Raw genomic sequence first — 27,968 nt, forward strand, 5'->3', positions numbered from 1 at the left:
GGTCCCCAGTCAGTTTCTGGGTCAAATTCAACATGTTGCTTTAAACTTTAAAGACCTGGGTGGTGTGAAGGTGTCAGATAGCACCTCTATGTTAGCCTGTCAAGATGAAGGTCCTGCTCAAGTTATCATCATTAAGGGAACTTAAGACATCAACAGGGTCAAGGCTACTCCCTTCTTAGGAGTAGCCTTAAAAATTCAAAACAAGCAAACATGAGAAGTTGTCATTTGATACTGGTCATTCACAAAGCTGTGCAAGGCCCACCTACCTAAATACAACTCTGGCAAATGAAAGCTGGTCTATTTTTTTTGCCTGTTGCACATCTAGAAGTCAAATGACATAACTACCGTATATTTTCAAATAACTCTGCAACTAAGATGACTGTTGCACTATTGTATCCAGGTTGTCCATGATTTTTGTCTTTTGCTACTGTTGAAGAAATTAATAAATAATACATTTTTTTAAAAAGAGATGTGGTTAAATATATTCTTAAAAATATTCAGGAATCTAAGAAAAGATCTGTAGGATCAGACCAAAGCCTTACCTAGCCAAACATCTTGTTCCCCACAGTAGCAAGCCAGATGCTCCTGGGAAGCAGGACAAAATGCTGTTTCCCCCCTGAAATTTATATTCAGAGACCTCCAGTCCTTGAAGTAGTATATAGCCATCATAACTAGTAGCCTCAACCTCCATGAATTTCTCTATTTCCCCTGGCTATCTCTACATCTTCTGGTAGCAAACTCCACAGTTTAACTCTGCACCATGTGAAGACGTATTTCCTTTTGTCTGTCTGAATCTCAAAAAAAAAATCAGTTTCACTGGATGGCACTAGGTTCTAGTATTAAGACAGGAAGAAAAACATATCTAGTCACTTTTTTCATACCACTCATAATTTTATAAAGCTCTATCTTTAACTAGGATTTAGTGCAGGGTCACCTCACCACTGGCCAGTTCCATGATAAATTGTTCTAGGCTTGGGCACTGTCATTTATGTTATCTAGAAATTTATTTATCTTGACTGGAACATGCACTTACTAAGTATATATGAAGGAGACTAAAGCCACAGATTACTACCATGCTTCCGCTTTTGAATGCCAATATCGACTGGAACATTTTGGTAAAGGTAAAAGGACCCCTGACCATTAGGTCCAGTCGTGACCGACTCTGGGGTTGTGGCGCTCATCTTGCTTTATTGGCTGAGGGAGCCGCTGTACAGCTTCCGGGTCATGTGGCCAGCATGACTAAGCCACTTCTGGCGAACCAGAGCCGCACACGGAAACACCGTTTACCTTCCCGCTGGAGCGGTACCTATTTATCTACTTGCACTTTGACGTGTTTTTGGAGCTCACCCCACTGCGGGGATTCGAACCGCCAACCTTCTGATCGGCAAGCCCTAGGCTCTGTGGGGGCAATAATTTGTTTCCAGTACAGTGGTACCTGTGGTTACGTACTTAATTCGTTCTGGAAGTCTGTTCTTAACCTGAAGCACCATTTTAGCTAATGGGCCCCCCCGCGTGATTTCTGTTCTCATCCTGAAGCAAAGTTCTTAACCCAAGGTACTATTTCTGGGTTAGCAGAGTCTGTAACCTGAAGGGTATGTAACCTGAAGCGTCTGTAACCCGAGGTACCACTGTACTAAATTACCGTATTTTTCGCTCTATAAGACGCACCAGACCACAAGACGCACCTACTTTTTGGAGGAGGAAAACAAGAAAAAAAATATTCTGAATCTCAGAAGCCAGAACAGCAAGAGGGATCGCTGCACAGTGAAAGCAGCAATCCCTCTTGCTGTTCTGGCTTCTGGGATAGCTGCGCAGCCTGCGTTCGCTCCATAAGACGCACACACATTTCCCCTTACTTTTTAGGAGGGAAAAAGTGAGTCTTATAAAGCAAAAAATACGGTACTTTTTGGACCCCATATTGTCACTCACAGCAATTCTGTAGAGGAGTCTGTCCTGAAATATCGCCTCCAGTATGCTTTTTCTATACAGTTTATATGCAAAGACCACCGTTATGCTCACTACAGGCAACCCCCTATTTACGTGGGGGTTACGTTCCAAGGCATTGTGCATGGCAGTGAAATCATGTATATTTGAAACACCACTGGAAAAACCTGCAAACACCCCATTCCGCCCCTTCCCTGTCACTTCTGGGTTTGGCGTGATGCACATATGCACAGTTGCACACATACTGAACACACATAAATGGGAGGTTGGTTCCTTCACAGGCAGAGACATAGGGGAAGTGTTCTAATGGCAAGTTCACTCTCTAGCTCCCTGTCATTTTTTCCCTATCATGTGCACATTAGTTGTTCCAATACTTCTGGTACTCTAATGATTGTGAGCCCATTTTCCTGAGACTGTTTTCCAACTGGACAAGGGCAACAACAGCTGTGATGGGGATAAATGGCCAGTTTATGCCATATGTATTTTTAGTTGCCAGCATCATCTTTTTAGGCACCCAGGAAAACAGGTGTCTGGGGGTTTTCCAGCCCTGTTCACTGCCATTTTAATGGGAAGTGCATTAAAGTGGCAACGCCTTTGGACTTACTGCTTTTGTGACCACAGGCAGTCAGAATATGTGTATTAAGGTATGTTAAAATGCATTAATAAAGTTACTTTTCCTATCAGAACTCAGCATCAAATTTCTACAGCTTAAGCGCATCACAGGGCCTATCCAAATGTTGTCATTTTAAGAATACACCCAAGATTTAGTGAGTACTTAAAAATGTTACAGGTTAACATTGTAAACAGATGTTTCGTAGAATTATAGAATTGTAGACCACAAGCTGTAGACCACAAGGGTCATGTACTCCAACCCCCTGCAATTCAGGAATCTTTTGCTCAATGTGGGGCTTGCTCAAACCCATAATTCTGAGATTAAGAATCTCATGCTCTACCGACTGAGCTATCCCAGCAGTTTGAAAATATACATAGTATATAAGTACCCTTATGCTGTGTAATGTGTAAAGCAAGCAATCTCTTCTTCCAAAGCCTAGAACTGAACTTCCCTTATTTTATTAATTTGAATTAAACATTCTCCTTACTGAAAGTCTGTTATCATTTCCAAATTAAGTAAACATCCCTCAGCACTACCAGTGTATAAGATGAGCCACAATTTCAAACCTAATTTTTTGGTAAAAAACCGTAGCCTTATACACAGAAAAATACGGTACTTCCAAAGAAATAAACTTATGATTTTACAGTGCATCACTAGCCTGCAAGGTTTATATGAGAATTATCTGAGATATTAACGTGTTTAAAAACTCAAAAGTAGAATTCGCAGAATTGCAAAATGGTTTCGTATTTTATTCAAAGCTGTGCAAAGTGTTTAGCATATCCTGAAAAGCAGTCTTATTATATTTGTATCCCAACCTTCATATAAGAACTCAGGGTAACATGGACACTAAGCAACATTAAATCTTGAATATGAGAATCTACAATATAGATCAAGCTATAATTATTTGCTTCCCCATCGTGCCATAACTACACTCACAACCATGTTACAACCATGATCCTCCTATTTTCTGTCTTTGACTAGAAGTGGCACACCTCTCAATACAGGCTTCAGTGAGCCAATGTGTTAGCCAGCAGGTTGGTATTTTGAGAGCCTATCCAGGGACGGCTGTGGGCAGTATTGGAGCAGGTTGGACTAGATGACCCTTGGGATCCCTTCCAACTGTACAATTCTGTGATTCTATGTTCATGTGCTACTTTCACCACTCCCGTCTCCCCCTCAATTTAATAGAACACTTTCCAATTTTATCAAATCACAGTTTGTCAGTTCAGACAGCAAACTGGTATGATCAAACCAGTAAGCATCCTACTTTTATTAAGTGAAGTGCTCAAGGGGAGGAAGTGGCAAACTAAGCGTGCCACTAAGCAAACTAGTAAAAGACAGAAGGATGTAAAGCACGTTTGTTAATTATTTCAGTTACAATTTGCTTTGCTGACCACTAAGTTCTTATTAACAGGCTTCCAAGATTATCTTCAACAAAGCTAATAAAAACCATTTTGCCATCAGATACACCTTGTATATTTATTTTAATGATGTTTGATACCATTAATCATTCGCCTGAACCAGTTTTGTGCAATGGGCACGGGGGACACTGTTTTGCAGTGGTTCCAGTCCTATCCCTGGGGTCAGTTTCAAATGACAGCATTGGATTATTATCTCAACCCCGTGTAAGCAGTGTTAGAAACTGGGATCGAAAAGCTATTCGCCACATGGTTCCTGGTTCCTTGGCACAAAAACAGAATGGCTAGTCAGCTCCCCACCCCAAATGCAGCAGCACTTTCTATTTATTTTTTTCAAAATTCATGAATACACAATTCACATCAGTGACACATTGTTAATAGCAATTATTGGACACCACAAATATAAATGGGGCTCAGCCCCTGAAGTTTTGGCCAAAACAATAGTCATTTGAAAAATTTATATTTATGAATACCAGCATGTATATAAATTTTTTATGTGTATGTGTTATGTAAAGTATTGTGATAGATTCGTGAAGGGGCTGGGAGATTCGTGAAGGGGCTCTCTCAATGTTCAGAGAGCCCCCCGTGCAATGTCAGGACATCACACGGCATTGCGTGTGGGTGCCCTCAATCTTCTGACTGCGTGTGGGTGCCTCTGATGTAAAGCCATTGGAGCTGTCATTAGGAGATTTGGGGAGAAGCGTAATCAGTACATTAATGCAGTCAACTCTATTTCTCTGTAATATTTGACTCAGAAGAGGCCACATTAGCCCTGAACCAGTGCCTGGACTCTGTGATGGGCTGGAAGAATGCCAACAAACTGACACTAAATTTCAACAAGACAGAAGCACTGTGGTTGGGTAGGTCACAAGTCCAGAAAATTGGTCATTTGTCTGCTGCGGTTGCACTCCCCATGAAGGAGCACATTCCTAGTCTGGGGGTTGGATCCATCTCTGATGACTTCGTGATCTATGGGTTTCTTTACCAGCTCTGGCCATTTCTAGGCCAGGATAGCCTGAGAACTGCCACCCATGTACTGGTCCTCCAGAACCATCAAATTGTAGAGTTGGAAGGGATCTTGAGGATCATGTAGTCCAACCTTGTGCAATGCAGTATTATATAGCTGTCCCATATGGGGATCAAACCTGTGACCTTGGTTTTATCAGCATCATGTTCTAACCAACTGAACTAGCCAATGGTCACCAATGGATTACTATCATGCGTTGCTACCCTTGAGGTTGACCTAGAAAAGCTGCAGCTAGTGTAGAATGAGGCAGCTCAACTGCTCTGAGGGGCAGAATTCTGCTGTTGAAAGAAGGAGAAGAAGAGGAGGAGGAGTTTGGATTTGATATCCCACTTTATCACTACCTGAAGGAGTCTCAAAGTGGCTAACATTCTCCTTTCCCTTCCTCCCCCACAACAAACACTCTGTAAGGTGAGTGAGGCTGAGAGACTTCAGAGAAGTGTGACTAGCCCAAGGTCACCCAGCAGCTGCATGTGGAGGAGCAAAGACGCAACCCGGTTCACCAGATTACGAGTTTTCCGCTCTTAACCACTACACCATACTGCACCAATTGCAGTGGCTGCTAATTAGCTACTGGGCCAAGTTCAAGATGCACAAAGCCCTATAAAGATTGGGGCCAGGGTTCCGAAAAGATAATCAAATCCTTTACATGCCCAACCAATCATTGCACACTGCAGGAGAAGGCATCCTGTTCACAACATCTTACCAGGAGAGCTATTCCACAGCATGTTGAAATTGAGCCTTTATTATGACAGCAGCTACCTCCTTCCTGTTATGCATAAGACAGGTGACATCTCTGTGATCTCTCTGATGTCTGTTGAAGACTTTCCTCTTTCAGTAAGCCCTTTAAGTGGAGATTCCACCTCCCCACTCCACCCCGTCCCAGTTACTACCTGTACTGAATGGAAATGGTCTTTACATATGTAAATGTTTTTATATATGTAAATGTTTTATACATTTATTGCATTGTGAAATTCCTTTGAGATGCTTTATAGTGATTCACAGATGAAATAAATAATGTAAGAGCTCCCTGTTATTATAAATCTTAAATCAATGTTCATCGTAATGATAGACCTTAAAAGGTGACACGTCATGCTAGACTACAGTTGAGTAACATTAACAAGCCAGGACAAACATTGAGTTCACACTCTCCACCCTTCTCTCCTTCTCCTGTATAGCCAGGAATAAGAGTCCATATGTTTAAATCATGGTATGCAGTTTCATTCGTACCCAGTGTTTGAAACTCCCATTATTCCAGGCGCATTTTGCGACAGAGAATTTCATTAGTACAAGCAGTTTCTGAGCTCCGGCAGCTTAACACCCCTACCCACCCTGCTTATACAACAGGTAGTTATCAGTGTCCCTGTATTTAACCTGTGCAAAGAAGACATTGCAGCTGTTGCTGCATATTGATTGGTGCTTTCGGCTAATGTGGGGAAATTCTTATTATATAACATAATGATGGGTTATGTGGTACTATTGACAGGGACACTGTAAGAATAGGCACTGGTCTTGCTACTTTAATTTTTGTTTCTGCAGCTACTTTTGTGCTGCTGACATAGGTGCAATCCTTCAGAAACATTTCCAGTAGTAATATGGCCATCTTTTACAGACCACAGGATATCCCACTGAGCACTTTTTTCTATTTTATAATAATAATAATTTTATTATTTGTACCCCACCCCTCCAACCAGGCCATTCCAAGTCAAGTCAATTTGCCAGTGAGATTACACATTAGTACAGTTTCATCCACCTGAAGAGCCGCAGACTTCTGTGACATAATGCCCTAGTCCAGAATGTTATAGAATCTGCGAGTGTCATGAAGAGGAAAAACCATTGCAGCTTTGAGCAAAAAACTTAATTTTTACATAATCTAATCAGCTCCAATTCCAATAAAGAAATGTCTGAGGTATGCATGTGTTACAAAATAAGTTTCCTATCTGTCCATATTTCATGGGCACCAGCAGTGCTATTATCTATATAGAACAGATGTCTGCAATTTTAACACTATTTGTTTCCTCACGTAGCAAAGTATTTCTAGCACCTCATTTTTTCCTTTTTTGAACACGGTTTTTTTGGGAAGGATATGATAAAATTATGCCTGTTTCCATTTGAACAATACTTATAATTCTGGAATAAAGCACACTATCTATATGACATCTAGCAGCTTTGTTGTATAATTGTTCTATCACCTACTGCCGATAGTAATTATTCAGACAGCCCAAATAGTTCTTCTGCTCTTGAGTTCATTTTCCTGACAATTAACCCTAATTTAAATCTGAAATATAGACTTTTAAAATCTCTAAATCGTGTCTCCTGAACCAGAAATGGAGAATGGCAGTGTACCCAACGACTTCTAAGGTGTACTCTAGTAGTAAATATGACTTCTGACACAATTTAAAATTAAACAGGACAAACCTCAGTTTTAAACTCTGCACTCAAGTCTCTGTGTGTGCATTGACACTTTCCATCCTATAAGTCAAGGCACTAGAATTGTGAGTTGACGAAACCCACCTATACTGTCACATCCAATGCTATTTTCTCCACTCCGGACCGGAAAAAAACAATTTTACACAGATGAGTAGTTATATATGTTCAAGCAATAACCTCTTTCCACACCTAGATACACACTCAATACACTTTGATGAGCTGCAGAATCTCTAAGCATTTTTTTCCAAACCTCAGTGCCTAAAATTAGATTCCCAAAAATAACTTACTGCCTTTGCCGACATGCCTAATAAACTTCAGCGACTAACTATGTATCAGAACTGGTGCGCGCCAAAAGCCTGACCTAGCAAGACAAATGTGTAGTAGTACACAAGCTTCAGCTTAGGTGCTTGTAAAACTAAATTCCTCCAAACTTTTGACAGCACCGAATCTCAAACTTGGAAAAGGCAAGAACAGCAGAACCAATGAGAGAGCAGTTGGCAAGGCTGTCACGAGAGAGAGAGAGAGAGAGAGAGAGAAATCCTCTTAAGTACTTGACTTCAGAGGAACTCTTGTACTGTCTCAAGAGTAGAACTGCCGGATTCACTTCTTGGTGCACAAAACACGCACGCCGCAGGAATGCTATTTCTACTTCTACAGCCTCCTTGCCACCTTTAGATTTAAAAGAGCAGCAACACTTGGCTGAGAGAGGACAACTCTCCGCTTTGATTTCTGCTCGCTCACGCACTTCCTCCTGCCCCACAGCTCCAAACGCTGTCTGCCAAGTCACTCGCCACCCAAATCTCTCCATGCTCCTGAATCCACTCAGCCCTTCATTTCTAGGGAGGAAAAAAAATTACACCACTGGGGCTTATGCTTTAATAATAATAATAATAATTTTTTATTTATACCCCGCCACTCTGGGCGGCTTCCAACAAAACTAAAATACAATAATCTATTAAACATGAAAAGCTTCCCTAAACAGGGTTGCCTTCAGATGTCTTCTAAAAGTTTGGTAGTTGTTTTTCTCTTTGACATCTGGTGGGAAGGCCGCCTGGGAGGTCTTGCCCTGGCACCCTGCGCAAGACCCACCTCGCCACCTATGAACAACCACGAAACACCCCCGACTAGTGCAAGGTGCATTGATTTTCCTGGGCGCCGCCAAGACATTCCTGGAGAGAAACAGGCGTCGTAACCACAGCAGCCCCTTTCGCTCCCACCTCTTGGGAAAATCTAAGCACCTAAATTTGACTCCTGCCGCCCCCAATGCATGGGCTCGAGTGCGCGTGAGAAGAAGAAACACTCTGCACGTGCCCAGAGGCACTCCGCTTTTCTTTTCGAGCCCGCCGCGATGCACTCTGTACATGCTCGCGGGCACGCCTGCCTGTCCTTCCAGCCCCGCCCCCGCTCGCCCCCGCCTCACCTGAGGCCCCGCCGCGCTTCTGCTGCCGGCGGTGGTCGCTCTCGTAGAAGCCGAGCGTCTCGGCGGCGCGCTGCTGCTGCTGCTGCTGCTGCTGCCCGGGGCCGGGCGACGGCGGGCTGGAGGCGGGCGGCGCGGACCGAGCCGGGGACGCCTGAGGGGAGCGGCACTCGCCGCCCGTGAAGCTGCTCCGCCGCTGCTGCCCGGAGCCCGGCTGCAGCAGGGAGAGCTCCGGGGGGCCGCCGCCGCCGCCGCCGCCCCCCCGCCGCCCGCCTTCCCCGCTCCCGGCGGAGGCGGCATCGGCGACGCCCGCCATCTTCACGCGAGCGGCAGCCACAAACTCCGCTCCGCGCGGCGGAGGCGGCGGCTGCTGCTGCTGCTGAGGGAAGCCTCCGCTGGCCCGCCGGAGCACGTCATCGCCGCGCGACAAGGAGCGCACCAGACGGGCCCACCTCTCCAGCGCGCGCGAGCGGCGAGCGGTCCTGGCGGCCATCTTGACGGAGGCAGGAGGGGCGTTGCCATAGCAACCGCCCCCGCGCGCGGCCTGCTGCTTCTCCTCCTCCTAACTCTCGCTCACAGCGACGACACGGAGGGCGGGCGGGAGCGAAAGGAAGCGGGCCCAGCCTCCTCTGGCAGAGTTTCAGCCCGAATAACAACACATACACACACAGTGGAAATAAAAATAAAATAAAACAATCGCCCGACGTGCTCGTATTATATCGTTCGCCAGCCTCTGCGGAACGAAATAAAGCACCTTTAAACTCGTGCAATTGGAGGCACCGTTAGCTGAGAGCCCCAAAGCCACGAGGACTTTATTCCCTAAACGGAAAATAAGCTGGGAAAGTTTCTTCTCCTTCCTCACCCGCTACTCCTGCGCTTCTCCGGTGGGGCTGCTGCCTGGGCGCTTCCCTCTTTGAACCGCGCTTAGGATGGGGCTGCGCGCAAACGAAGCTCAGGTTTCCCATCTGGGATGCGCAGCTCGGGGCGCCCCCTGCGAATCCCACCTGAGCAGCTGCAAAGGACAAAGCTCTGAAAGTTTGCTTCGTTTTGTTTAAGAGAGCATTGAAGGAAGCAGGAATGTAGGGACTTGCATTTGAAGTTTTATTTTTTATTTTTTCCACCCTCGCGTTTCTGATAGCGCACAACTGCCTGCTCCAAGAATAAACACTCCTTGCTCTCAGCTAGTAAAGCTTAAAACTACAATCCTATAAAGGGCCCTATTAATACACTGGGATTTGTTTCCAAGTAAACAAGCAGAGGCTAGGAATGTAATTTTCTTCTAGATTTCTGGAAACGAGAGGTGAAAAACCATTAGCCATGAGTGTAGCCAGGAACCTTAGTTTGCTATATATTTTTATTGATTTTTATTGATTTGGCTATACCTATGTCTTTAGATCAGTGCTTTTGTTTAAACTTATTCTCGATTAAGCCTCTCTCCTTTTTCTTTCTCTACTCATAGAGGCCTCCTCTTTTTCATCTCTGCACCACCATGGACCAACATTAACTCCTCATCTCTATTTCTCTCTGCACTTCCATTTCTTAAGCTATGCCCTCTTTTTGAGACAGGTTTCCCTGCACTCCTCCTGAGCAGAAGCTCTGCAGGATCAGACCAAAGGTGGCAGACACACCATTTCTTCCAAAGCATTGTGAGACCTGTTGTTTCCCACTCAGAGATCTACAATTCCCACCACTCCATAACAAGCTACATTTCCTGGGAATCTCCAGGGGCGGGAATAATTTGCTTTAAAAGTAGGGTGGTTGGTAGCCAAATGTCTCTGCAATAATTCTCTCTCTGGTGATGGCCCCAGTATGCAGTGGCATAATACTGGCTTGGAATACAATACTTTTTTATATAGAACTGACAGTTAACCTGGTAGGTTCTGCTAAGCTGCTTAATAGATCCATCCTTCATGGATTTGTCCACCCCGCTCTGTAAACTAACTAGAGATGGGCAACAAGTTCAATTTAGTTCGCATTTAAAGGTGAATCTAATAAATTCGCACTTTCCATAACAGTATGCAAACTGAAACACAGCCAAACTTGGAAAGTTGCACTTATTTGAATTTTGCGGTGCAGGTTTCTAACCAATGCTTGCAAAAATACATACATTAGGGGAATGTGTGCCTAAAAAGAAATAAATTTGTGAAAGTAACAGATAAAGTGCATTATATTAGGGATATCTGCTTGCATGGATGTGTGCATTGTTCAAAACCACGTTAAGCTGTGTTTCATGAGGATCGTTTTTTAAAGGGCACATGGCTGCAGAAATGTGGAAAACTGAATTTAAGACTGGGAATATAAAAAACGGAGAGAACCAAAAGTGACAGTTCCTTCCATTTCTAGCAGTGACCATCCCTGCATCATGTGACAGTAAAGTCCTTTCATTAATTATGTGTTGTGTGCAAAGTAGTACTTTCTTTTGTCTGTCCTAAATCCTGATTATACTGCCAATCAGGTGTAGCGTGGGACTGTGATTTCTAGTATTCTCTCTATCCACTTTTCCCACACCCATGGATCGTTTTATAAACTTCTGTACGTCATCTTCATTATCATCATAACCCTCACAACCCCAGTCACCTTTTCCCCCTAAATAAAATGCTTTTGCCTTTTGTTATCTACCAAGGGTGCTCCCAAACCCTTCTTATTCTGCCTGCAGCTTTTCAGCAGCTTTTCTAATGCTGCCATGTCCTTTTTGAGATTTAACAGCTAAAACCTACACCATCTGGCTGCATCACAATATTTGCAGTTTTAGCTGCAGTCCTTTCCCTAATAATTTCCAACATGAAATTTGCCTTATTCACTGCTCCAGCATGGTAAGCCAATGCTTTCAGTAAATTATGCAATATCTACTTTAATTTCCATAGCCCAATCAGGCCCGATCTGTGAATGTGGAAACACTTTTCCATGAATCTCATTATGTCATCTTGTTATCCATTCACACAGTTTGGGGAGTTCCTTTTGGAGCTCTTCAGCCTGATTGGAGTCTTCTGCACACTTTGTTCACCTTGATTCCAGAGAAGGAATGAATAAGTCCTTTGCCATCTCTCTCTCTCTGCATTTTCTCTTTTCTCTACACAACAGGTCACAGTTACCCACTATTTTTCTTTCTGCCATTCTCTTTACAGTGCTCTATTTGCTCCATCACCACACCTCACTTTTTTTATCCTCCTATAGCAACTCACACTAAGGGAGTCAGATTTGTGGGAGGGGAGCTTGTGCAATACAGCTGGCTGCAACAAGCTGGATAAATTGGCATCAACTGGTTGCAACAAGCTGGATAAATTGGCACCAACTTTATAGCATGCCTCTGACTACAGAGAGGAGGAGCAATAGAGAACATACTGTTTGTTGTTGTTGTTTTATTATTATTATTAATTATTACTACTTCTATCACTATTACTATTTGCTTTTTAAAAGCATTCTTACCCCAGTTTTCAGTCAAAAAGGATTCCCACAGTGCCTTACAGAATGATGAAAAACAAGACAGTCTTTTCTCCCAGGTTTACAATCTATAAGAGGGAAAAGGCACACGTTTTAAAATTCAAAGTTATTTATAAAGCATCAGAAGTGTGCAAGGTGTTTTGTACAAGATGACAGGTTTGTGTACAGAAAAGTTTCCAAGTTGCAACTTAACTCCCTTCCCTATATTCCCCAGTTATCTTGATAGTGCTTCTTTACAACACTGATAGTATATATAACAATTAATTTCTTATTTAGACCATTCTTACTATAGGCTTTTTTGGGACGCGGGTGGCACTGTGGGTTAAACCACAGAGCCTAGGACTTGCCGATCAGAAGGTCGGCGGTTTGAATCCCCGCGACGGGGTGAGCTCCCATTGCTTGGTCCCTGCTCCTGCCAACCTAGCAGTTCGAAAGCATGTCAAAGTGCAAGTAGATAAATAGGTACCGCTCTGGCGGGAAGGTAAGCGGCATTTTCGTGCGCTGCTCTGGTTCGCCAGAACTCTGGTTCGCTTAGTCATGCTGGCCACATGACCCGGAAGCTGTATGCTGGCTCCCTCAGCCAATAAGGCAAGATGAGCGCCGCAACCCCAGAGCTGGCCACGACTGGATCTAATGGTCAGGGGTCCCTTTATCTTTTTTGCTATAGGCTTTGGTAACTAGAAACGTTCCAGTGCAGCCACCATCTTTTCCTTCAGGGCTTTGTTACATTGCCTCCATATTAGGTTGCGTCAAGGATAGCCAACATGGTGCCCTTCAGAAGTGTTTGGCATCCAACTTAAGAGCACTGTCTCCGATTTAGTAGCAACTCCCACCATTTATTTCTATAGAAGAATATTGCTGAAACATTGCAGCAAGTGGAACACGGAGAATGCGCGTGCAGAGCAGAGAGATTTAGGGGAGATTTTGCAATGTGTTTGGGGACATGCGACATTCTTGTGAAACTGAAGAGATGGCTATCTCTCTAGGCTTTTGCACAGGTTGATGAAGAAAAGAGATTGCTTAATGGGCGCTGTTGGTCAAGTAACATTCCTGGAACAACATGGCACGCAAGTCACATGCCTCCTGTTACGGTGACAGTTGAGACCTGCTTGCAAGTTGGGAAAAGTCAAAGCTCAGATTGCAGAGAGAGCTTCCTGACCGTCTAAGGCAGCGCAGTTCAAAATGCAGCTCTCAGGGCCTTTTTTTTTGGCAACCCTCAGCAGTATTTGACGCCCTCACACTGCCTTCCCAAAGCCAGGAAACCAAGGAGCTGGGCTTCAGGAAGGAGGTGGGACAGGGTCCTGGAATCCTCCAACCTCTTCCCAAAGCCTAGTTAGCACTTCCCCAGCTTTGGGGAGAAGGACCCTGCCAGAGCCCTGTGCCTCCATCCCAAAGCCCAGCTCCTCACTTATCTTGTAGCCTTATGAGGCTTTGCCCTCGGGTGGGAAAAGTATTGCGCCCGGGAAAGGGAGATGGGAGTCAACAGACACTCAAGGAATAGTTTTGGAGAAAAAGCTTTATTTCTACCATCCATGAATTGGTAGAAGGAGCAAGTGTGATAACTCACAAAAAGCATGCACGGGTTCACAGTCATATGCACAGAGTATATATTCCCCTTCTAGTTCCCTCCCCTTTCTCCTCCCTCAGGAGTCCTGCCCCATGAGTTCCTCTGAGCATGAACAGAAAGCTGTCTTGGGACTATTAGACTCTTGGCACCCTTCCCAGGAAAGGGGAGTGAGAGCCAAGGGGTCGAGGAGACCTGGTGCTTCAGCATGTCCAAGATGTTGCAACCGAAGGAGATAAGATTCAGTTCTCAGGCCTGCTCTGACAGAGTCTATTCATTAGCTTTTTGAAGCCTTCTCGAGCTGATAAAAGTAACGGTTTTGCCTTGCAACAGCAGAGCAAATGAGCAGATGCTTAGCTGCTGAGAAAATGATTTTGAGAAGCTTTGAGCCTGCTTTGGGGGGGGGGGGTGACTTTGGGCCTAGGTGGGGTCACCTGTCCTCACCTTCCTTCAATCTGGCTTTGGGAAGGCAGCATGGGGGGGTGGGGTGGGTGTGTCAGATTTTGGCCTGCTTCCGTCTTCACCCCCACCCAACAAGGCAATGTGAAGCCTGTGGCTTCTGTGTCGAAGTACTCTTGCAGCCCACTTGGTATGAAAAGTTGGGCCTCCCTGGTCTAGAGCAATATGGGGAAACCACAAGGCTGTGGTGCTACTGTGTGGGAGCACACAGTAAAAAGCTACCAACCCCAACCTCATTTGTTCTACACCCCCATTTTAAATAAATCGAGATCTTTCTACAGAAGCGGAGAGCATTTTTCAGCATCAGCACTGCATTACTCCATGGGCAACTTGCTGAGGACCATAAGCCACCAGTGTGCAGGTCTGGAGTAAAAAATGGGCAGAGCAATTGATAAGGGTTTTACCTTTGCACAGAAGGCTAAACTCTAACCACACAAATGTCAAGAGGTTTCTATATGGATATACATATATACATGCATCTCTCCATCCCCCATCCAAACAAGCAAGACAGTGTATAGCTAGGTGTTCCAGAACGCATTCCAGAAATACAAAAGCACTTGAGGAAAACATGGAGCACAGACAGTGAGACCAGACGGAGAGGCCATGAGGGCTTAATGTGCATCGCCTTCGTAGGTAAACATCCTTCGGAGGAGTGGAGAACATGAAACACTGATGTCCATGGTGGAATCTTGTTTCCTTGGACACAACTGTTAGTTTGCTTGAGCTAAGGTGAAGAAATTAGCAGCGCTCCTAGTAGAAATTCGACCCTTACCCCCAGCCCCTAAAAGATGAAAGAAAGCCTGCACAACATTGGACCATCATCCACAAATACACAACTGCAAGCGATCCATTTAGCATCCCATTTAGCATATGGGACCTCCTCTCCTGGTATATCCCATGGAGGACCTTATGGTCTTCAAACAAAAACATCCTGAAGGTCCCGGGCCACAGAGAGGTTAGGCTGGCCTCAACCAGAGCCAGGGCTTTTTCGGCCATGGCCCCGATCTGGTGGAATGCTATGTCACAAGAAACTAGGGCCCTGTGGGACTTGACATCTTTCTGCAGGGTCTGCAAGACAGAGCTGTTCCACCAGGCCTTTGGCCAAGGGACAGTCTGACCCCCTCCTTTGGAGATCCTCGTAGAACTCTGGCCCAGTGGTTGCTATTAATTTGATTTTGAATTGATTTTAGAATATTGATTTTAGAATGCTGTGTTACTTTTATTGTTCTTAGCCGCTCTGAGCCTGGCTTCGGCTGAGGAGGGCGGGATATAAAATTATTATTATTAATTATTATTATTATGTAGCTTGGTGTTAAGTGGAAGAGCATCCTGGAAAATAGTGGTTGGGTTCAATTTAGAATGCAGAAGTAGGTTGAATATTGTAAAAAGACTTTGGAACTTGGTATGTGGCAACTCTACAAACTCATCCGTACACCCATATTCAAGAGTTTCATTTCCTCGGGTTTAAAGAACTCAATTTCAATTGATTCAGCATTTTATCCAGAAACAGCCATTGTGGCTGATTCTCCTGAATGGGAAATCAACTCTGTGGAGATCACATCTGGAATGCGCTCTTTGCCTCAGAATAAAATGAAAGCAATGACGCATAAAATGTTTCCATGTGGGTGTATAAATTTGTAGGGAAAACACTGTCACCAATACAATGGATGGTATTTAGTAGTACCTATCTTAATTGCAGTTTGCCATGATCCCTTCTAGACCCCAGGTTTTATGTCTATATATTCCATTTACACTTATGCTCTGGGATAGCTCAGTCAGTAGAGCATCATTTCAGAATCATGGGTTCAAGCCCCACACTGGGGAAAAGATTCATGCCTCGCAGGGGGTTGAGCTAGATGACCCTCATGCTCCCTTTTAATTCTATGATTCTATTCTGTGAAAAGCAGCCGCAGCTTTTACAATCAACAAATACCAGAGCTATTTCTAACACTTTTGAAAGTAACTTAGAGGAAAGCATTTGCTTCGCAGCAATGAATAAGCAGATGTTTTGAAAGGATTACAGTGGTGATGTAAGCAGGCTAACGTTGAGTAAGAAGTGTGCATAATTATATATGAATGGCATTTTTCACGTCGGGTCTCTAGCCAGAAGAAGGAAGTGGAGAGGCCTGTTTTGAAAGTCTGTTGACTTTTAAAAAATCGGCAAAGGGCAACCCCAGTGTATGGCTAAGAAGGGTGAAAACAAAACACAGAATGAGTCACTTTGGGAACTGCTTCCCAAAAAAGATGCACACTCAAAAAAAGATGGGGGTCCAATGCCAGGGAAGTCATCTGATCTCATCATTTTCAGGCCCAAATTCAAGGTGCACACGTTGCCACCTTCCCTATAGACCATCACAGGTGCTAAGGTCAGCAGAGGCCCTCTGGGTAGCTTCAGCACCCTCAGAGGACTTTTATTGTGATTGTTATTTGTTTTGGACTAATAACAAAACCCTAAGGTGTTATCTGAACCTCCTCATCCCCCTTTCTGCCTTGACATTATCTCCTTCCTCTTCATCCTATTGCTTTCTTATTTGTGTTGGTGCAAAGAGAGACAGAAAGGGGAGAATTCTTGGATGCCAAGAGCCAAGTTTGGGGCTTTTTAACTCAAACGTATTTTGACCTGCATGAGAGAACCCCAGCAAAGATTTAAAATCACAAAACATGCAGCAAAGCATGGTAATATAGGCTAGTAGACCTTTAAAACGTGTCCCTCCAAGTGAATTCCAAAATGTCCCCTTAAAAGTTTCTTTCCAAAGTTTCCCTCTTTCCCCCGGCATAGGAAAAGACCACACGTTTGGTAAGTTTAAAACTGTTTTACTTACAAATTCTCCAAAGATCAGATTCATGAGCTTTTCCATACATCAGCCAGAAAAATTGCACAGGCAGTAAAACTCAGCTGAATTACAAAGTTGTGCAAGTTCATGAATTATTGGTGAAGGAACTCAAGAATGGCTACTGAGAGCCATGTAGCTGAGTTCAAACCCTTTTCATGCTGAGCTTCATAGGTAGACTGGGGCGGGGATAATAATAGGCTTGATTACCTATTTCCTCCCAAGGTAAAGGAAATGACATAGCTAAGCCTGGCAGGACAGCTTACTCTATAGTATTAACCCCTTCATGCATTAGACTTAAGCATGTTGGTTATATGAGGCTGGTTATCCCATACCTTGCACATTCATTATAACTGCAAATTAGATATGATGTGGAAAATTCATTGCCATAGTTCCTGATATTATTAATACTGAATAAGACTTTGGGGTTTTTTTCACCCATTCCCCATGCTTTTTTCTTCAGTTTAAATCCTGCTCTGAAGCAAATAGCCCTCCTTCGCTCCAAATCATCCCTTCTTTTGCTTTACTTTGTTTTTAAGAAAAAAAGGGCGAGAGATCTCCCTCCCTCCTCCCCTTCATGTCTTGTTTGTCCCTTTTCTCTAACAGGGATCTCAGAACAAATACTACATGCTGTTCCTTTCTTATTTAAAGTGAAACAAGATGGATGGAGTTATCTGGAAACACACCAAGCCCAGTATTTCCTAATAAAAGAGCAGAGAGAAACATTTGGTTAATTTAATAAAAGAGCTCCAATTAGTATTCACTGAAAAAGTTTGTAAATGGATGAACTACTTATTGCACTTTGTAATCCATAGAGTTCTATGCCAGGGCACAGCAGGGGTTCATGAGAAATAAATTAATTGAATTAAAGTCTCCCGCGAGCCCAAAGTACTCACTTAACACAGGAAACATCTGTTGAAGTGGACTGTACTCTACAGGAGCTTATGCCGTAATAAAAGAGTGAGTCTTTGAGGTGCCACAAGACGCTTAGAGGTTTTGTTGCAGGAGAGTAACACAGCTGCCCCTCTGGAAAATGGAAACAAATTGCTTTGGCCTTGCCCTTTGCAACAAGCCTCTAAAAAGAATGGATCCTTTGTCCCCGACTCAGAGATGTATCAGAATTACTCGTGTTCAGCGAAGACTGCATATTACATCTCCGCAGAAGTTATTGTTTTGCCAATTCCATTCACATATATGTATATTGTACAGTGGTACCTCAGGTTACATACGCTTCAGGTTACATACACTTCAGGTTACAGACTCCACTAACCCAGAAATAGTGCTTCAGGTTAAGAACTTTGCTTCAGGATGAGGACAGAAATTGTGCTCTGGCGGCGCAGTGGCAGCGGGAGGCCCCATTAGCTAAAGTGGTGCTTCAGGTTAAGAACAGTTTCAGGTTAAGTATGGACCTCCAGAACGAATTAAGTACATAACCCGAGGTACCACTGTACTGGGTTTGAGGGGGCAAGGATCCCCTAAAATCCCCTGGTGCCAGGTTCCCCCCAGTTTCTGAAATTAGTAAATGTGGGGTTTGGACTGTATAAGGGAGTCATTGGAGCACCCCACAATTGCCTAATCGTGTCTCCCATAGTTTCAGGTCGGGGGTCACAAGCAAGAGACTGCAGCTAGGAGATAGAAGCTAAACAGCGGCTTGTGGGTCTGATCTTTATTGTTGCAACAAGACTTCCCACTTCCACAAAGAACGAAGCAGCCAGAAGCCCTGAACAATGGTTACAACATTATTTTAAAGTTTCCCAAAGTTTAATACATTTTCAGAGGCATCATCAAGACATCATAGAGATGTCACAGAAAAGGTGTGGTCTCAGGTAGAACCCGAGATCCAGGCATGCCACTGTCACTCAAATACAGTCATACCTCGGGTTGAAGTAGCTTCGGGATAAGTATTTTCGGGTTGCGCTCCGTGGTGACCCGAAAGTAACGGAGCGCGTTACTTCCGGGTTTCGCCGCTCGCGCATGCACAGACAGTCAAAATGACGTCATGTGCAGAAGCGGTGAATTGCGACCTGCACACACGCAGATCTGCGGTTGCACTCACTTCAGGATGCGAACGGGGCTCTGGAACGGATCCCGTTCGCATCCAGAGGTACCACTGTGTAGTCTTTCACACATACTCCATCACAGTACAAAGGAAAGCATTTGCAGTTCCCTGGTCCCTGAGTCAAGCCAAATACAGTCACACCTTGGATCCCAAACACCCTGGAACTCGGTCGTTTTGGCTTCCGAGTGCCGCAACCCCAGAAGTGATTGTTCCGGTTTGCAAACGTTCTTTTGGAACCCGAACGTCTGGCGGGGCTTCTGTGGCTTCTGATTGGCTGCAGGAGCTTCCAATCAGAAGCTGCAATTTGGTTTTCGAATGTTTTGGAAGTCGGACGACTGTACACCTCTTTGTCTCGCCCAGGCTTCATCCCACCATGGGATGGGTAGGCATTGTGATTGAGATGGCTATCTGTCTGACACTCTTGGGGCAGGATATCACCGGTCACGACTCCTTGCAAAGTCCCTGTGGATGTGACTGTACAACTTGGGGATTTTGGTGGGTTCACTCACCCCTCCCCTTACGCCTCACTTCCCTGGGTCCTAAATGCCATTGGAACTGAGAAGACTGATACAAGGATGTGATTTCTTATGAATTTCCTTAGGAGCTTGGCTTAGTTTAGAGGTCCCGGGCCCTAAGGAAGCCAAACTATCCTCCACCAGGGCCAGGGCCTTTTCAGTGATGGCTCCGACCTGGTGGAATGCTCTGTCTCATGAGACTAGGGCCCTTCAGGATTTAACCTCCTTCCGCAGGGGCTGTAAGACAGAGCTATTCCGCCTGGCCTTTAATTTGAATTCAGCCCGATCTTTTATTTCTCTTCTCTTCTCTTCCTTCCCCCTCCCCTTTTATGAAGATCACCTGCTCTGAGACCCCACAGCTAATTCTCCCCTGGCCTCCTCGCTGGCCCAAGTAGGACCAATCCAGGCAGCTAGCCCTGGGGATTATCTAATGCTTATTTCTCTTAAATTGATTTCTGAATTTTGAATTTTATTGTTATTCATGTATTTTATGCTGATTTTACAATTAAGCGTTTTAAATTTGTTGTTAGCTACCCTGAGCCCAGTTTTTGAACCAGGAAGGGCAGAGTATCAATAAAAATGTATTATTATTATTATTATTATTATTATTATTATTATTATTATTAGAGGTGCCATCCAGGAACAAAGACCAGAGATGGCAGCATCAATACCCCGGCAAAAGGTGAGATATTCAGCATCAGGCAAGGAGAGGGTGGGGTAACTTGTGTTAGTTAGCAAAAGACAATTGAAGAATTGAGAGGGGAAGGTTGCCAGGGTCACAGGGGTGTGTGATGTCACCACAGGAAGAAAAGTGTCCTTTTAAAAACTGAGGTTTGGGGGAAGGAGAAAGGAAGGGCAGACCGCCATGTGAAGCTGGCTGAAGGAGGCTGCACTGAGAGACTTGGGACCGCGGCTGCCCACTGCTTTGGACCCAAGCTGGCTGAAGCTTTGAGAGGAACGACGAGAGACACTCTTGGGGGGTGTAATACTCAGCACTCACTCAAAGCTCAGGTGTCAATCTGTGTAAAATTGAAATTGAAATACTTTATTGTCACTTTTACAACTTGTATACAGCAAGATTACATGAGCACACACCCCCAGCTCTCTTAGTCTTAATTCCCCCCGTTTACTGACGCACACCCACCAAACCCGAAAGTCAGTTGCCCTGTTGTTATCTTTTCATTCAGCAGCCTAACAGCCCACGGACGGAAGCTGTTTTTTACCCTGTTGGTGCAACTAATCATGCTTCTATATCTTCTGCCTGAGGGCAGGAGATCAAGAAAGTGCCAGCCAAGGTGTGAATCACCCCTGAGGATTTTCCTCACTCTCCTGAGGCAACGTTCTTCCGCTATTTCATCCAGCGGATTCATGGCACAGCCCATAATATCTTGTGCTGTATTCATCACACTCTGTAGGCATTTCCTATCAGATTATGTCAAACCAGCGTACCACACCGTGATGCAGTATGAAAGGACACTTTCTATTGTTGACCCATAGAAGGAGATCATAAAAGGTTGATTGACATCATTCTTCCGCAATACTCTGAAACCATGTTTCTTATTCTTGTCTCTGCTGTGCCTCATTCCCAAGCAACATAAACCCTGGTTAAAGTGCCAAGACCCCTTGAATCTCTTGCCACCACTCAGCAGAGATTGGTGTGTGTGTGTGTGTAACACTATAAAGTCAGGGAAGGGGTCCACTATTAATAACAAAGGCATGTAAAGCTCAACATCCCCTCCGCCACATTGCCTCCATGTTCTTACTCAAGCACTTTTGTCTCAGCTTAAGTCTGACACCAAAAGTAGATAAAGTTGGGAAGAAAGGCAGAAGAATGAGCAGTGGTAAGTTTGGGAAGGTCCCCTTTCCCTTCGCATTTTGGTGTAAAAATTATGGGGCAGTCTCACAAATAACAAACACGGCAGCCTCACTTTGGCCCTACATTGATATTGTTAAGTTGTGGGTGAACATATCAGACGACACAGCAATTCTTCAAACAGCTTTTGTTTATTCACAGGCCAGAATAGAACTGAACTGAAGGGTTCAGCCAGCCTGCTTATACAGAGCTCCACTAGAACGCAACAGTAACCATTTTCTGTAACTATCCAATCACTGAACGTCACTTTCAATCCCTTATTTGCATATGTGGACCTGAGTGAAAACTATCTACAGTAACCCCCTGCTGGCCCAGGGTGAGAACTTCAGTACATAACAGATATAGTGTAAAGCAGGGGTCAGCAACCTAAGGCCCATGGGCCACAAGTGGCCCACGGGGGTCATTTAACTGGCCCCCGAACCGAGCTGCCAGCTTGGCGAATCCCCGCGCGCTGCGCTAAACCGGTGCAGCACGGCACGGGGACTTGCTTCCATGGCACCGGAAATCGCGTTTACGCAGGCGCAGATGCTGGAAATCGCGGGGGGCACGCGTGATCCAGTCCACTGAGGGATCTCCGCTGGAGTGAACCAGCCCAGGTGACCCCTGCCGACCCCTGGTGTAAAGGCTCTTTGTAGTTCTCATTGGTCACCAGGCCACAGTTCAAAAAGTGCTTCCTCTTCCATAGAGAATTTGCCACCCTACCTGGTTCCGTCACTTTAATAGTTTTGCAGAAACACAAATTTTGGCGAGGACAGCTTGTGATATCATACCTGAAGTTCAAAAAAGGTAGCCATGGGGAAAAAAACCTGCAGCTATTGGAAGTACAATGATCTTTATTGCATTTGCTAAACCTGCGTGCTGCTGTGTCACAAGACCGCGTGATAACAATGTTTTCTTTGCTCTCTTTCCTTGCCAGGTTGGTTGCAAAAGCAGACCTTAGGCTAATTTCCACGAAGCTGCTTTCACAAGCACTGGGCACGATTTCTTTATATAATCATGATCTTAAAGGCTATAGCAATTTATTAATTAAAATGCAATCAGGTTTATATTGCAGTCCTTTATTTGGTAGAAAGGTGGGGTGCTAAAATTTAAATAAATATATAATGAACATCAAATCCAATTTTAAAAGCACAAATTAAAAAAATGTACGGTAAGGAGCGGAACCTGTTCCATTCGTTGTTTTGGCCGTGGATGTGAAGGCCATAGTCATAATTAGAAAGCATGTTGCTGAACTACAGCTCCCTTCAGTCCTGGAAAGCATGGCCAGGGATGTTGGGAACTGTAATTCAGTGGCATCTGGAAGGCCAAAGATTCCCCATATCTGATGCAGAAAGTGACTGAACTATTCTCCCCCCCCCCCATAATTCTTTCCAGAAAAATTAAACACAATTCATTGACAGTGGGGTTACTATTTTTAGAACTTTATTAACTTTTTCACATACCTGTTTGTTGAAAAGTGGCATGTAAACTTGATATTTAAGCATCAAGAAACATATTTGCTCTTTTAAATGTTCTGAAGCACCAAACAGAATACAGTGGTGCCTCGCAAGACGAAATTAATTCGTTCCGCGAGTTTTTTCGTCTAGCGAATTTTTCGTCTTGCGAAGCACGGTGTCGGAAAAGTTTTGGGAAAGCTTCAAAAATCACCAAAAACCTCAAAAAAAGGCTACCACACCGCGTTCTATGAGTTGCTCCTCGAAGTCAAGTCGCAACTGTATTAACGGTGTTAAGAAAAAGGAAACAAACTTGCAAAAAACGCAAGACGTTTTCGTCTTGCGAAGCAAGCCCATAGGGAAATTCGTCTTGCGAAGCAGCTCAAAAACCGCAAAACCCTTTCGTCTAGCGAGTTTTTCGTCTTGTGAGGCATTCATCTTGCGGGGCACCACTGTACATGGACTCATATAGAATATTGGTTGGCATCCGTCAGTCTGGGGAAACAGCGGAGGAGTATGCCTTCGAGGTTGAAATCAAACCGTTGGAGAGTTGCAGCGCCTGCTGTGGCTGTAGAGAGACATATGGGAGAGACATGCTTTGTTGCAGCTGAGTTAGATGAAGGTGTTTGGTTGTGCTCCTGCAGATGCACCATGGCATTTCTTCTCTCTGCACTCCTCCCAGAGGTCATTCCTTCCTTTGCTCACTGCAATGGTTGTGCTGTGGGTTAAACCACAGAACCTAGGAATTGCCGATCAGAAGGTTGGCGGTTCGAATCCCCCAACGGGGTGAGCTCCTGTTGCTCGGTTTCTGCTCCTGCCAACCTAGCAGTTCGAAAGCACATCAAAGTGCAAGTAGATAAATAGGTACCGCTCCAGCGGGAAGGTAAATGGTGTTTCCGTGCGCTGCTCTGGTTCGCCAGAAGTGGCTTAGTCATGCTGGCCACATGACCCGGAAGCTGTACGCCGGCTCCCTCGGCCAATAAAGCGAGATGAACGCCACAACCCCAGAGTCGTCCGCGACTGGACCTAATGGTCAGGGGTCCCTTTACCGTTTACCTTTATGGTTGCCCAACCTGACTGATTTGTCTCCAGGTGCTGCAGTTGCCTTCAAGGGCTTCCCACACAGTGGGGTTGATGTTGTCAGCCTTCGTGCCTCATTTGCCGATGTCTTTGTAACGCAGAGTCAGTGTGCCAGCCAGTGACAGACTTTGGGATCTCAAATTTCAGAGGTGCCCTGTTTGACGCTAACATTTGGTCCCCCTCACATGCTTCTCATGCTCTGCAGTATCGCTGTGGCACCCCCTGAAGTGCGGTGCCCAACACACGCTACCCTAAAAACCGTCTCTGTGCCAACAGGTCAGGTGCCTGAAGTCAGTTCCCCATAGAGCACATCCTTTGGAATACATAAACACTAAGCCAAACCATGGCTAAGCAAAATATCAGAGGGGTAAAGCTGGAATACATGTTTCTCAAACTCCACAAAAATGTTTTGTTTTGTTTGCTGTAAACTTCTGAGGAAGGGATTTCAGAAGGCAGAGCTGGATAATAAAAAAAATATATTTATTTTACGAAATAAAGAATAAATCAAAATATCATTTTGATATTTTGATTTTTTCTTTAACAACAAAACATTTTCTCTCTTCTCCTTAGATTTGTACTTTAATATGGCCAGTTTTATTCTGCCAATTTTATTCTGTACATTAGCAGAAATCTAGGGACATTTCTGCTGATGAGTTCTGATGTAGTAGAATGTATCTGCTGCTGTCCTGTCATCTGGCAGGCCACGCAAGAAGCACTTAGGCTGAGTGTTTGGTATTTGTAAGCACTAACTCTTGTTGCCCTACCTTTGTGTCAAATACGATGGCAAGGCCTTGAAAGCTTCCCAGTTCCATTTTCAGATTGCCAAACCTTGTCACAATGGTTGTTTCCATCATCTACAATCAATTACGCAACCCCCAAATCAGATTAAAAATAAGGAAAATATACAAAGAGCATTCAATTCAGCGAGAAGGTGATCTGTATTGGCTTCTCATTGAGCCTGGGTACCACAACAAGTATATTTAAGGAAATAGTATTTATTTAATGAGAATGGACAAAAGCTTGGACACAGCCACAGAACCTGGGGCTCAGTTGTGATAGAAAGGACTTGGGGCTCAGCCACAGTGATGGAGTTTAGCTAAAAACTTAGCTAAAAGCAGCAACGCCAAGAGTTTTGAAAGCGGGTGCTGTAGTTGGTTCTTACAATGACAGGGCTATGCTTGGCTGGGCGTTGAATCATCCGTGGTGTGTAAGGGCATAAAACCCCCCAAAATGAGCAAATAAAGTATAGGTAATATTAGAAGCAGAGAGAGCCAGGAAGGACATAATGAAGCGAAAGTGAACAGGCTGCAGCGATCAAGTAAGGAGAAACGAGTTGTGAAATCTGCAAACCCCTTTCTCTTACTTAGCCACATCTGGGCATCCTCTAGAACAAGCACCCCCAACCTTCGGCCCTCCAGATGTTTTGGACTACAATTCCCATCATCCCTGACTACTGGTCCTGTTAGCTAGGGATCGTGGGAGTTGTAGGCAAAAACATCTGGAGGGCCGCAGGTTGGGGATGCCTGCCCTAGAGTCTTTTTTAAAAAATCATGGCTAAGAAGGGCAATCACAAAAGGTAGAAGTTCTGTCCCACTGCCACCCTGCAATGACAGGTCATATGCCAAATGACAGGTCATATTAAGGTAACCAAATTTTCCCCCCAATGAATCCGGGGACACTTTTCAACTTCCTACTACAGTGGTACCTCGTGTTACGTACCGTTCCCCTTACGAATGTTGCGGGTTACGTGCTCCGCTAACCCAGTAGTAGATGCCCCTTGTTGAGACCTTTGCGCCGGGATGCGAGTGGAAGTTGCACTCTGGCGGCGCGGCAGCAGCGGGAGGTGCCATTAGAGAAAGTGCGCCTCATGTTACGAGCCGTTTCCTGTTATGAACGGACCTCCGGAACGGATGAAGTACGTAACACGAGGTACCACTGTAAACAGATGGATTGAACTGATGAATGAAGAAGTGAAAGAAACTATGGTCAAATGGGCGCAAGATGTCACACACACAATATACTTAGAGCAATGGGAGAAATTCCGGCGAGAAGATATACGATTTATCGCCTCCTATACGATCAAAGAAAATTTTGTTAAAATGTTCTACAGGTGGTATTTAACACCGGTTAAGCTGGCCAAGAACTACAAATTGAAACCCAACCTCTGTTGGAAATTTGGTAAAGAAGCAGGAACAACAATACACATATGGTGGGGTTGAGAGGAGATTAAAATTTGGGGGGGAATAATACACGAGGAATTAAAGAAAATGTTGAAAATCCCAATTGTTAAAAAACCAGAGGCATTTCTCCTAGGCTTTATAGGGAAATATATACCACAGGTGAAAAAAAGAATCTCTCTACAGTGGTGCCTCAGGTTACATACGCTTCAGGTTACAGATTCTGCTAACCAACCCAGAAATAGTGCTTCAGGTTAAGAACTTTGCTTCAGGATGAGAACAGGAATCATGCTCCGGAGGCGCGGCAGCAGCAGGAGGCCCCATTAGCTAAAGTGGTTCTTCAGGTTAAGAACAGTTTCAGGTTAAGTACGGACCTCCGGAACGAATTAAGTCCTTAACCTGAGGTACCACTGTATATGCAACTACAGCAGCCAGAGTAGTGATTGCTTCTAAATGGAAATATCAGACCTTGCCCTCAAAAGAGGAGTGGATATGCAAATTAAATGAATATTTAGAACTGGCAAAGCTAACATCAATTATAAGATATCAGTCAAATCAAAAATTAAAAAAGGAATGGAAATGTTTCGAAGATTATATTGTTCTAAGAAAGATATGCTAATATGCTTAGAATAAAAATGTAAACTGGGTGGGACAGCCTGTTTTTTTCACATGAAATCACAGTGGCTATTTTGGGTGCCGTGTTCTCACACCACAGTCTCACCCTGAAAAAAGTGGGGTTTTTTCCTGGGCCACATTTTTGGGCATCATTCAAGATCGTGCCTCCAAAAGTGCTTTTTTTTCAGAGCGTTGGGTCATTTGTGGTAATCTGTTCTTCCCATCCTTTCAAATACTTTGCTTATAGGTTCTGGGTACACTTCAAAGCGCAGCCCTTACGGGCTCCCAGCCACCTACCTTATTAATCTACTGGATTTCAGTCCTGAGTCCTTTAAGGACCTGGCAGTGCCCCTGCTTAGAGTGATCAAGTCACTTAATAACCACACTGATTTAGTCAGGCACACAATTTGCCTTGTAGGGTCTAGCTCAGGAGAAAGCAGTTCTGTGAGTTTTCAGAAGAAGGCAGAGTTCTGCTATACAGAGTACTGACTGGTCAACCTGTCTCACATCATGAAGGCATTCTCTCTCCAAAGCAGTTTTTGAGTTTAAAAATACAATTGTGTTTTATTTTTTAAATACAGTGCCAAACAAGTGTTGACCAGATAAACTTACCGGGTGCTAAGGAAAAACTTGTTGAGTAGCACGAGAAGGGGCAGAGAGGAAGAGGAAGCCAGCTTTGGATAAAGAGGCAGGTATGTTTGTAAAGGGACAAGGGTGGCTCTGTGAGTTAAGCCACAGAGCCTAGGACCTGCTGATCAGAAGGTCGGTGGTTCGAATCCCCGTGATGAGGTGAGCTCCCGTTGCTCGGTCCCTGCTCCTGCCAACCTAGCAGTTCGAAAGCACGTCAAAGTGCAAGTAGATTAATAGGTACTGCTCCGGTGGGAAGGTAAACGGCATTTCCGTGCGCTGCTCTGGTTTGCCAGAAGCGGCTTAGTCATGCTGGCCACATGACCCGGAAGCTGTACGCCGGCTCCCTCGGCCAATAAAGCGAGATGAGCGCCGCAACCCCAGAGTCGGTCACGGCTGGACCAAATGGTCAGGGGTCCCTTTACCTTTACCTTTATGTTTGTAAAAA

At 44.6% G+C, this 27,968-nt stretch overlaps 1 protein-coding gene across 3 annotated transcripts in view; it reads right to left on the reverse strand.

The window, feature by feature from the left end:
- The window catches only part of TAPT1 (transmembrane anterior posterior transformation 1), a 61,413-nt gene extending 43,345 nt beyond the window's left edge, over positions 1-18,068 (reverse strand). For 2 of the 3 annotated variants that reach the window (XM_081019972.1, XM_081019971.1), the window contains exon 1: positions 8,850-9,260. In XM_081019972.1, coding sequence (XP_080876098.1) covers positions 8,850-9,162 — 313 coding nt within the window. In that variant the 5' untranslated portion in view covers positions 9,163-9,260. Of the gene's footprint in view, positions 1-8,849; positions 9,261-18,037 lie in introns of those variants that run through there. The other variant, XM_081019973.1, reaches the window with a different exon arrangement.
- Positions 18,069-27,968: the final 9,900 nt, after the last annotated feature.

Source organism: Podarcis pityusensis (genome assembly GCF_964106645.2).
Source record: "Podarcis pityusensis genome assembly, chromosome: 9".
Lineage (NCBI taxonomy): Eukaryota > Metazoa > Chordata > Lepidosauria > Squamata > Lacertidae > Podarcis > Podarcis pityusensis.